Below are 11,764 nucleotides of genomic sequence, written 5' to 3'. Positions count from 1 at the left end.
TGTTCATTATACTTCTCGGAGCATTTTTTATAATAACGATGTAAGCTATCGAGACGTGAAATTAGTTTATTGCACTTATTGCACTGAAATTGTATTCTTTGAACATTATTAGAACAACCGCTTCTTTCATGTCTGCGAGCATTTGAGGTGATAGTAAATGATGCACCACAGTATTTGCACTGATGCGAAGTACGCTCTTCATTAATTGAAGTATTCAATGCTGATGAAACGTCAGCTGATGGTGGAACAGCACATATCGAAGTCTCCTCCAGTGTTGTCAGAGGCGTTGCCAACGGGATCTGCTCCAACATCGTCGGCGCCGACGTCACGGTTCCCGTAGTCGATGGTACATCCTCCATCGAGTACGACGTTAAAGTCGGTAAAGATGCCATCGAAGTCTCAAGAACAGGCAATAACACGACTTATGCACCAGAATAAACAAACTAGGTGATCCGTACACCGTCGAAGGCAGTAACAAACTGAGCGTCCTGCTGTCTAGGACTCGTTTATATACATTAACCGGTTTGAATAATACGCTAGTCAAATCAAGAACAATTTACTAAAATACTAGAGTCAAAACAACATTAAAAAAATAGAAGCACCATCAACAAAAAAAGGAAGCACATTTGGAAGCACCTTCAAAAAAGGAAAAACAATAGGAAGCACCATCAACAAAAAAAGGAAGCACATTTGGAAGCACCGTCATCGAAAAGGCAGCACATTTGGAAGCACCGACTACGAAAAGACAGCACATTTGACAGCACCGACAACGAAAAGGCAGCACAATAGGAAGCACCGACTACGAAAAAACAGCACATTTGGAAGCACCGTCATCGAAAAGGCAGCACATTTGGAAGCACCGACTACGAAAAGGCAGCACATTTGACAGCACCGACAACGAAAAGGCAGCACATTTGGAAGCACCGACTACGAAAAGGCAGCACATTTGGAAGCACCGACTACGAAAAGGCAGCACATTTGGCAGCACCGACAACGAAAAGGCAGCACATTTGGAAGCACCGACTACAAAAAGCCAGCACATTTGACAGCACCGACAACGAAAAGGCAGCACATTTGGAAGCACCACCATCGTAAAGGCAGCACAATTGGCAGCACCGACAACGAAAAAACAGCACATTTGGAAGCACCGACTACAAAAAGGCAGCACATTTGACAGCACCGACAACGAAAAGGCAGCACATTTGGAAGCACCGACAACGAAAAGGCAACACATTTGGAAGCACCACCATCGAAAAGGCAGCACATTTGGAAGCACCAACTACGAAAAGGCAGCACATTTGGAAGCACCGGCAACGAAAAGGCAGCACATTTGGAAGCACCGACAACGAAAAGGCAGCACATTTGGAAGCACCGACAACGAAAAGGCAGCACATTTGGAAGCACCACCATCGAAAAGGCAGCACATTTGGAAGCTCCATCAACAAAAAAAAAAAGGCAAAAAGGAAGCACAAGTTAAAAATCAGAATACACGAAATAAAAACATTAAATTCTTATAATTTAAATTATTTATTTTATTGCTTTACATTATACAAATGCAAGTAAAACAATCCATTATTGTATGTAGCCAGCATTCCTCAGTTCCTTGAGTATGAAGGATATTTCTTTGATGCACGAATAGTTTCCTGCACAAAGCGAACCATGTAGAAGTCTTAGCCGGTCAACCAATATGTTTGGATCTTTCCATGATGTGTAATCATTCTCTTCTACCACCATCTTCCTTGCACCTTTATAATAAATATTATGATCTCTGGTGTCTTCCGTTTTACCACCAACCTCAGTGTAACTTTCATGTTGGAGACGGTGATCATCACAAGCTTGATCAGATTTATTTAATATATCACGTGGTTTCCATCGTTTCGGTCTCAGGACACCGCCACATTCTTCGATCTTGGCAGCTTTAGGTGCTTCATCATAGTCTATGTCTTTGTCAACAGCCTCAGAGTCACTGTAACAATCACCGTAGAAGGAATCGTCTTCACCCAATTTACCGTAATAATTCGATGTTGATGATGTTGAAGTGTCTTCATCGTCTTCATGCTTCCTTTTTAGGTGTCCATCATTTTTACAAAGTAGGAAAGATCTACTTGAATTCGGCTGGAATATATTCTCACTTTTCACGTTAAGGATTCTTCCATTGTCTTCATTCTTCCGTAAATCATCAACCTCCTTCAATTTAAGTTCTTTGTCGAGATCGGAAGAGCCAAGAAAATTATTGTCGTAATGCAGATCACTCTTCCTTAGGCTAGTAGATTCATCGTTGTCCTCTAGCTTGTACGCAGGCTTGGCGCTACAAGTTCTGCCAAATCTTTTTAGGCTCTCTCTCCGCGTAAACGACTTGCTACATCGAACACAACTTATCATATTGCGCAGTGGATTTTTAACACAGTCATTCTTCTCGTGTTGTCTTTTATTCTTTCTCAAGATAAACTCTTTACTGCAAAACTTACACCTATGTTCTTTCGATACAGCGTCAGATCCCGAATTGGAATTCATATTAGTTACTGAGACTAATGCCAGATACGAATTGAGTGTTTTAAATTAGATCCAATACTTAAATAGAAATTTTTTCATATTTCATCAGCGAGAATTAATATATCTCATGCAAAAGTACTTTATGCATGTAGTTCTGCTTTTCAACAACAGATGTCGCCACATGTTGCTTGCAGGTAAATCATATTTAGTTTTTTTATGCGGGATGCGGGATGCTCACTAACGATCGCAAAAGAAGGATGACTTCGCTAGACTCCAAGGAAAAGGAAGTATGTTGGTGCTCCACAGATGTCTCATGGCGTAATATTAATTTGACTGAGTAATGATATTTTTTAATTCCACCTGATGAAAATATTGCAAGTTTTGATTTAGTAGCAGAAATTATCGAATTAAATGTAACTCCAAATAAAATGACATGTCTCATTAGACAAAAAAAAAATCCATGCGGAGAGCGGTTTCTCAGAATAGTCAGAAACACTTGAAGAAACCACAGGATTGATTGCAAGAACACGGGAAAAACCATCAAAATTTTGACAAGAATAATCAGGAGCACACGGAGAAAACCATCATAATATTGGCAAGAATAATCAGGAGCACACGGAGAAAACCATCATAATATTGACCAGATTAATCAGAAGTACTCGGAGAAAACCACCACATGTTTTCTTTGATATCATAAAATTACAGGAAAAGATATTTAAATATAAAAATAAATTAATAAAAAAAATTAAAAAAAATTAAAAAAATTAAAAAAATGCATAAACAGTTTCTGCTAGCTTGTAAACTCATCATTGTTGAGCAAAGATAGAGTTCTTGTACAAGCCAGAAATTTATGCATTTTTTAAATTTTTTTTTAATTTTTTTATTAATTTATTTTTATATTTAAATATCTTTTCCTGTAATTTTATGATATCAAAGAAAACATGTGGTGGTTTTCTCCGAGTACTTCTGATTAATCTGGTCAATATTATGATGGTTTTCTCCGTGTGCTCCTGATTATTCTTGCCAATATTATGATGGTTTTCTCCGTGTGCTCCTGATTATTCTTGTCTAGCCTAAGGAAGAGTGATCTGCATTACGACAATAATTTTCTTGGCTCTTCCGATCTCGACAAAGAACTTAAATTGAAGGAGGTTGATGATTTACGGAAGAATGAAGACAATGGAAGAATCCTTAACGTGAAAAGTGAGAATATATTCCAGCCGAATTCAAGTAGATCTTTCCTACTTTGTAAAAATGATGGACTCCTAAAAAGGAAGCATGAAGACGATGAAGACACTTCAACATCATCAACATCGAATTATTACGGTAAATTGGGTGAAGACGATTCCTTCTACGGTGATTGTTACAGTGACTCTGAGGCTGTTGACAAAGACATAGACTATGATGAAGCACCTAAAGCTGCCAAGATCGAAGAATGTGGCGGTGTCCTGAGACCGAAACGATGGAAACGACGTGATATATTAAATAAATCTGGTCAAGCTTGTGATGATCACCGTCTCAAACATGAAAGTTACCCTGAGGTTGGTGGTAAAACGGAAGACACCAGAGATCATAATATTTATTATAAAGGTGCAAGGAAGATGGTGGTAGAAGAGAATGATTACACATCATGGAAAGATCCAAACATATTGGTTGACCGGCTAAGACTTCTACATGGTTCGCTTTGTGCAGAAAACTATTCGTGCATCAAAGAAATATCCTTCATACTCAAGGAACTGAGGAATGCTGGCTACATACAATAATGGATTGTTTTACTTGCATTTGTATAATGTAAAGCAATAAAATAAATAATTTAAATTATAAGAATTTAATGTTTTTATTTCGTGTATTCTGATTTTTAACTTGTGCTTCCTTTTTGCCTTTTTTTTTGTTGATGGAGCTTCCAAATGTGCTGCCTTTTCGATGGTGGTGCTTCCAAATGTGCTGCCTTTTCGTTGTCGGTGCTTCCAAATGTGCTGCCTTTTCGTTGTCGGTGCTTCCAAATGTGCTGCCTTTTCGTTGCCGGTGCTTCCAAATGTGCTGCCTTTTCGATGGTGGTGCTTCCAAATGTGCTGCCTTTTCGTTGTCGGTGCTGTCAAATGTGCTGGCTTTTTGTAGTCGGTGCTTCCAAATGTGCTGCCTTTTCGTTGTCGGTGCTGCCAAATGTGCTGCCTTTTCGTAGTCGGTGCTTCCAAATGTGCTGCCTTTTCGTAGTCGGTGCTTCCAAATGTGCTGCCTTTTCGTTGTCGGTGCTGTCAAATGTGCTGCCTTTTCGTAGTCGGTGCTTCCAAATGTGCTGCCTTTTCGATGACGGTGCTTCCAAATGTGCTGTTTTTTCGTAGTCGGTGCTTCCTATTGTGCTGCCTTTTCGTTGTCGGTGCTGTCAAATGTGCTGTCTTTTCGTAGTCGGTGCTTCCAAATGTGCTGCCTTTTCGATGACGGTGCTTCCAAATGTGCTTCCTTTTTTTGTTGATGGTGCTTCCTATTGTTTTTCCTTTTTTGAAGGTGCTTCCAAATGTGCTTCCTTTTTTTGTTGATGGTGCTTCTATTTTTTAAATGTTGTTTTGACTCTAGTATTTTAGTAAATTGTTCTTGATTTGACTAGCGTATTATTCAAACCGGTTAATGTATATAAACGAGTCCTAGACAGCAGGACGCTCAGTTTGTTACTGCCTTCGACGGTGTACGGATCACCTAGTTTGTTTATTCTGGTGCATAAGTCGTGTAATTGCCTGTTCTTGAGACTTCGATGGCATCTTTACCGACTTTAACGTCGTACTCGATGGAGGATGTACCATCGACTACGGGAACCGTGACGTCGGCGCCGACGATGTTGGAGCAGATCCCGTTGGCAACGCCTCTGACAACACTGGAGGAGACTTCGATATGTGCTGTTCCACCATCAGCTGACGTTTCATCAGCATTGAATACTTCAATTAATGAAGAGCGTGCTTCGCATCAGTGCAAATACTGTGGTGCATCATTTACTATCACCTCAAATGCTCGCAGACATGAAAGAAGCGGTTGTTCTAATAATGTTCAAAGAATACAATTTCAGTGCAATAAGTGCAATAAACTAATTTCACGTCTCGATAGCTTACATCGTTATTATAAAAAATGCTCCGAGAAGTATAATGAACATGGTTTTTGATTTGACTCATGTGTTGTACCGGCTAATGAGACTGTATAAGTACTATGAACTTCAGTCCGTCTCTGGCTGTGGTGATGAACGGATCGGATAGACATTTAAAGTCATGTAAAAGGCTTAGTCCGTACATTAAGAAGACTGTTTGAATCGAGGAATCCAAAAGGCTTTGGTAATTTGTCAGTGTTTTTTTTGTACTTGTAGTAGTGTATTGAATTTATGTAATAAAATTTTTTAAAAAGAACTTGCGGTGTTTTTATTTTCTCACACCTAACACTTTTTTTAGTATTTTTTTAAATTGAAGTTGTTTTGTATCGGCCAGGGATCGAACCAAGGACCTTAGTCGATCCAATCAATTATTATATGGATTACTAATTTATTTAATGAATTTTGGATTTTTTCCCGCTTTTCTAGATACATTATTACATGATTTCAAGATGGCGGCCGAATTTCAAGATGGTGTGGGGCACCTCCATAATAAATGATTACTGCACTGTAGCGGGTTAGAATAAAATTATCCAGATGGAAATGTACTCTATAATACAAGTACACACACAATATGACGTACTCCAGCAGGTGGTAGCTCCTGGTAGCATGTACTGAACATAAAATGTCGGATCCATGATGGTCGACAAGGAAAAAGTCAAATTTCAAGGACAAAGTCAAATTTCAAGGTCAAGGTCAAATTTCAAGGTCAAAGTCAAATTTCAAGCCAGGGTAAAATTTCAAGGTCAAGGTCAAATTTCAAGGACAAGGTCAAATTTCAAGGTCATGGTCAACTTTCAAGGTCAAGTTCAAAGGCCAAGGTCAATGTTCAATGTCAAGGACAATGTTCAAGGTCAAGGTCAAAGTTCAAGGTCAAGGTCAAAGTCAAATTTCAAGGTCAAGGTCAAATTTCAAGGTTAAGGTCAAGGTCAAAGTTCAAGGTCAAGGTCAAATTTCAAGGTCAACAGTTGAGGACAAAATTATGGTGACCAGATAATTATACTACATGGTATCGGCACACTCTAGCAGACGAAAACAATATGCTGGTCTCCAGTGGATGAATACAAGATGGCGGACATGATGTCATACCAGTTGATGATATATACCTTGGTACTGGTGGTGGTAGATCAGTCTAGGTAGCTTTCATGGAGGAAGGATCGACCGTTTACTCTCGCCGGGAATCGAACCAAGGACGTACATCGATATAATCAAACAGAATTCAAATACGTTAATTTTTTGATGAATTTTGGAATTTTTTTCATTAAAATCGGATAATAAATAAAGATTTTCAAGATGGCGTCCAAATTTCAAGATGGCGGACATGACGTCATACTACCTGATGGTATATATGCTTTGAAAAAAAGTGGTGGGAGTCAGTCTGCCTGCATCCACCATTGAGGAAGGAGCCTGTCACCATTTTTATTTGTTTGCCCTCACCAGGTTCGAACCGAGGACTCCGAGATCCGTGTCGTAAAAGTACAATTTTTTAATAATAATTTATTAAAATTTTATTATTTAATTTTTTTTATAATTTTTAAAAATTTTTTCATTAAAATCGGATAATAAATAAAAAAGTTAAAGATGGCGGCCGTAACGGAAATTGCAAAGGTGACGTCATCATCCAATATGGCGGAAAACACATCGCCGGAATTTTCGAGAACACAATGACGTCATCCAAAATGGCGGATCCAAGATGGCGGATCCAAAATGGCCGTCGGGGTCAAGGTCAAACTTGTCCCGTTACGCTATGTCCCGTTACACTCATCCAAGATGGTCGCCGTGACGTCACAATCCAAGATGGCGGTCGACAATCATCAATCCACAGCCAGAAGCCAGATCTAGGACATACATTTACATACTACTCATCTTATAATCGATTTTAAGGGAGGGATATATTTTGTACGCGGTTCTATAAGTGTACGATGTAAAGATTCGATGAAAAATTAGAATTATCAACACTAGGCATAACGGAAGATTATATTTTACATGTATCCCTACAATGTTGCATAATGCCCAAAATAATTAAGTTAATTGTGCAAATTTTTTAAAATAGTTTTTCCAAGTTTAGCATATGCCTACAGTAAAATTTTCTTCCGAACACACGCATTTCTGTTAATTGCCAAAATACAGAATAGTGGAATGTGGGATTCGACAGGAAGCAGTTTAAAATTACGAGTATCAAAAAATATTTTTAAATCGTGTTTATTGAATTATTACAGATATTTTATCCAATACTTGGATGAAAAAGGATTAGAAAAAACAGCAAATGGCTTAGTGTTTGACTTAGTGGTCTGTCAGTTACTCGAGCAAATTGAGAGAAATTCTTGGTTAGAGGAGAAAATTTAATGTTTAAATCACTGTTATATAATATATTTTTTTCTAGAAATGTTATGCGTCTCGTTGTGACTATGAATACCGCATTACAAATACAAATTTTCAGTAAGTAATTCTACATCTGTGTCCTGTTATTTTCCAAAATTACTTCAGTATATATTATTTTACACAAGTATTAATACAAACCAAATTTACTAAAGGCTTAGGTTAAAACATACAAATAAAGGGTATATTTTAAAATAGTTAAACAATAATGTTTTTATTAACATGTATGGATGTATATTTGACAATATACGTAGAGTGATATTTAAATTAATTAATGAAATTACTATGATGCAACTCCCGGAATTTTTTGTATTTAGGGGAGAGTGGGCCAGAGTGAGACATGGGGTACAGTGAGACATGTCTTTTAACTCCAACTATTATTAAATGGAAATTTCTTTCAATATTTCCCATGTTGGTACCCTTCATAACCTCCATTTTTATTATGTTTTAATGTTGATGACACCTGATATTAACCAGATATTTTAAAGTGTTGGTTTTCAGGTAAGAAAAGAAATATTTTCTTTCCTTAGTTTATTATTTTTCATACTTATATTTGTTGTTATATGTTACTTATTAAGACATTAACTTAATGTGCACATATTGAGGAATAACTAATAGAGTCACAGACATGCTGGTTATTATAGGTTAGGATTTTTAATTCATAGATATGTGTGTAGTAGTGTGGGGCACAATGAGACACAACAGAATGGGGCACAGTGAGACATGTCTCACTGTACCCCATGCTTGTAAATTTAATAGCTAGCTTCCGTTTCGGGAACATCCAGCCCCACATTAGATTTTGCTAATTTTTAGATGACTATATGAAAAAAAGTTCTTGGTTACGTTATGCAATTTTAACTGTTAAATATTTATTGTCACACAAAAATGTTCTTTTTTTTTGTTAGATAGGCATATATATTCTATAAAATAACAAAGCAAAATTAACATCCAATATTACTTGATACTTAATTTCAAGTTACATTAATTATCAAACTTACATATCCATTTAACCCATTTTATTTTTAAAAAGGTTAAAAAAAAATTGTTTTTCAGTCATGACACGCAACAGGAAGAGAAAAACAACTATTGGAACATTTAAAGAAGATGACATGAGAGCAGCTGTAAAACTTGTGGAGGAAGGCTTGTCAGTGCGAAAAGCTGCAAAAACTAAAGGTTTAGCTTTTCAGACACTTCACAGGTGAGGCTTAGTGCTATGAGATTCAGGCCTACTTATGGTTTATAAAATATGTCTTTCTCAACAAAATTGTTTCGTGTTTTAGGTATGTGAGAAAAAAGATGAATAATCCCTAAATGGCTAACATGAGAATGTGTCCCAAGTACAACAGTCGCCAAGTGTTTAACACTGAACAAGAAAGCGAGTTGAAAGATTATCTGTTAACTTGTTCAGCTATGTGTTATGGCCTGAGTTTGATGAACTGCAGAGAATTAGCATTTGAAATTGCATCAAGAAATGGTATTGATTGTCCCGAAACATGGAAAATCCAAAAGAAAGCTGGAATAGAGTGGGTCCGGGGTTTTTTGAAGAGGCATCCAGACTTATCCCTAAGGCAGCCAGAAGCTTGCAGTTTGTCACGTGCTACATCATTTAATAAACACAATGTGGGGCTGTTTTTCGATAAACTTGAGACTGTGCTTAAACGATCTGACCACTTCTCCAATGGATTGCGTATTTTCAATTTTGATGAAACTGGTTGCAGCACTGGTCAAAAACCAACCAAAATCATTGCAGGAAAAGGAGTGAAGCAAGTTGCAAAAGTAACAAGTGGCGAGAAAGGCAGCCTCGTCACATCATGTTATATTGTCAACGCAGCAGGGAATACTCTTCCTCCAGTCATCATCTTCCCAAGAATGCATTTTAAGGAACATATGCTTCATGGTGCCCCCACTGGAAGTCTTGGCCTCGCAACACAGTCAGGTTGGATGAATGGTGAACTCTTTGTTGAAGTTTTGCACCATTTTGTGAAGCACTCATTTTCCTCGCTAGAAAATCCCGCTGTTTTGATACTGGACATTCACGAGAGCCACTTAAGTATAGAGGCTATCGAGTTAGCCAAGGAAAATGGGGTAACCATTTTAACAATTCCTCCTCACTGCAGTAATCGCCTTCAACCACTTGATGTATCAGTGTTTGCGGCCTTCAAGTCTTTCTATAATGCTTCGGTTGACTCGTGGATGATGAGAAACCCTGGAAAAACAGTTTCGATATATGATGTGGCAAGTTTAATTTGTGAAGCACACGAAAAAGCAATGACACCCGCAAACATCACACCTGGATTCCGCAAAACAGGAATTTTTCCTTTTAACAGGAATGTGTTTTCAGAGCAAGATTTTTTGGCAAGTGCTGTGACTGACAGGGAAATTAGTCCTACACCAGAAGCTACGAGACCGTGCAGTAGTAAAGACATTCCAATCCACAATTCAATGGTGACGACTGGAGATGGACATTCTGAAGAAAATAGCTTGACACCTAGTTACATAAGCCCAGTAAACATACATAACTATCCCAAAGCAGGAAAGAGATTGGAGTCTGCTAATAAAAGGAAAAAGGGAAGATCTTTCATTCCAACTGACACACCAGAAAAAAACCAACTTGCTCTTCAATACCAACATAAAATGAACAGCAAGAGAGGTCTATTCAAGAAGTGTGACCCTATAAAAATAAAATTCACTGAGATTTCAAATGAAGATGAAGAGTTTTCTGAATCTGATGTTTCTTCAGACAATGAAGTAATACAACTTCAATCATACGACCAACTTGCGAGGAAGCCTAAAGAAGTTGACTTTGTCCTGGTAGAGTTTTCAGGAAAAAACACAAAATTTTACATTGGGGAGGTGCTACGAGAAATAGACATTGAGGATTATGAAGTCAAGTTCCTGAGAAAAAGTGAAAAAATGTGGAGGAAGTTTTTTTACCCATATGTTCCAGATATTGCATCAGTTGCTACAAAAGATATTAGAGCATTATTGCCTGTTCCTTCTGAACTGGAAAAACCAAAAGACAAAAGTCGTACCTCAAATTTTGTGTAGATTTTGGACGGCTGAATGTTCTATAAATTTTTCCTGGCATTTATGTTGAAGTGCAGTGATTGTTGTTAGGTAAATCTGATTGTTGTATAGCGTATTCAGTTTGTCTCACTGTGGACCACTGTCTGTCTCACTGTGGAACATCTGTGGGGTACAGTGAGACGTTTGATATGTAATGAAGAATTGCATTTTCTAAGAAAAGGTCTCATATATTACGGAATTTATAGTTTGCAATAATAAAGAGCATTAATCAGGCTATTTTTTGGCATAAGAGGATGTCTTTAAATGTAGAAAAGTAAACAGTGATTTCAAATAAAAAATTTTGTGTCTCACTCTGGCCCACCCTCCCCTATTGGCCCAAACTCTATAGACACCAAAACCATTTTCACCTGAAAAGATTATATATAAGTGGTATATAATAGCCGGTGCGGGGACAACGAGTCGGAGTGGGGCGCTGGAGCCGATGTCCCACATCTTGGTTTCTAACATCACGGCGACCATCTTAGATGTCCTTGACCTTAGACCTTCATGTTGAACTTCAAAAATTGCCCAAATTAAAAAAAAATTCGCCAAAATTCGCCATAATTTCCATTTTTTTTTAAATTGCGCAAAAAAAAAATAAAATTATTCACTATATCAAGGAAAAGATTTCCGTTTTAAAGGTACATTTCCTATTTTACTCAAAAATGACAATCGCTTGAAAAGTCCCCGAAGTGG

At 37.6% G+C, this 11,764-nt stretch overlaps 1 protein-coding gene across 2 annotated transcripts; it reads left to right on the top strand.

The window, feature by feature from the left end:
- Positions 1–8,324: 8,324 nt before the first annotated feature.
- On the top strand, positions 8,325–11,537 carry LOC134537216 (uncharacterized). 2 transcript variants are annotated; one of them, XM_063377481.1, is made up of 3 exons: positions 8,325–8,503; positions 9,056–9,200; positions 9,283–11,537. In XM_063377481.1, exon 3 carries the CDS (start codon positions 9,314–9,316, stop codon positions 11,048–11,050), a length of 1,737 nt encoding a protein of 578 aa, XP_063233551.1. In that variant the 5' UTR covers positions 8,325–8,503; positions 9,056–9,200; positions 9,283–9,313; the 3' UTR covers positions 11,051–11,537. The 2 variants fall into 2 exon arrangements, with proteins under 2 accessions (XP_063233551.1, XP_063233552.1); XM_063377482.1 differs by having other exon boundaries at positions 9,056–11,537.
- The last annotated feature ends 227 nt before the right edge of the window (positions 11,538–11,764 follow it).

This window comes from Bacillus rossius, chromosome 12, assembly GCF_032445375.1.
Source record: "Bacillus rossius redtenbacheri isolate Brsri chromosome 12, Brsri_v3, whole genome shotgun sequence".
Lineage (NCBI taxonomy): Eukaryota > Metazoa > Arthropoda > Insecta > Phasmatodea > Bacillidae > Bacillus > Bacillus rossius.
This window is presented reverse-complemented; position numbering and strand designations above follow the sequence as displayed.

Coding starts and splice junctions, on each gene's coding strand:
- LOC134537216 (XM_063377481.1), top strand. CDS start 9,314: ATGGCTAACATGAGAATGTGTCCCAAGTACAACAGTCGCCAAGTGTTT.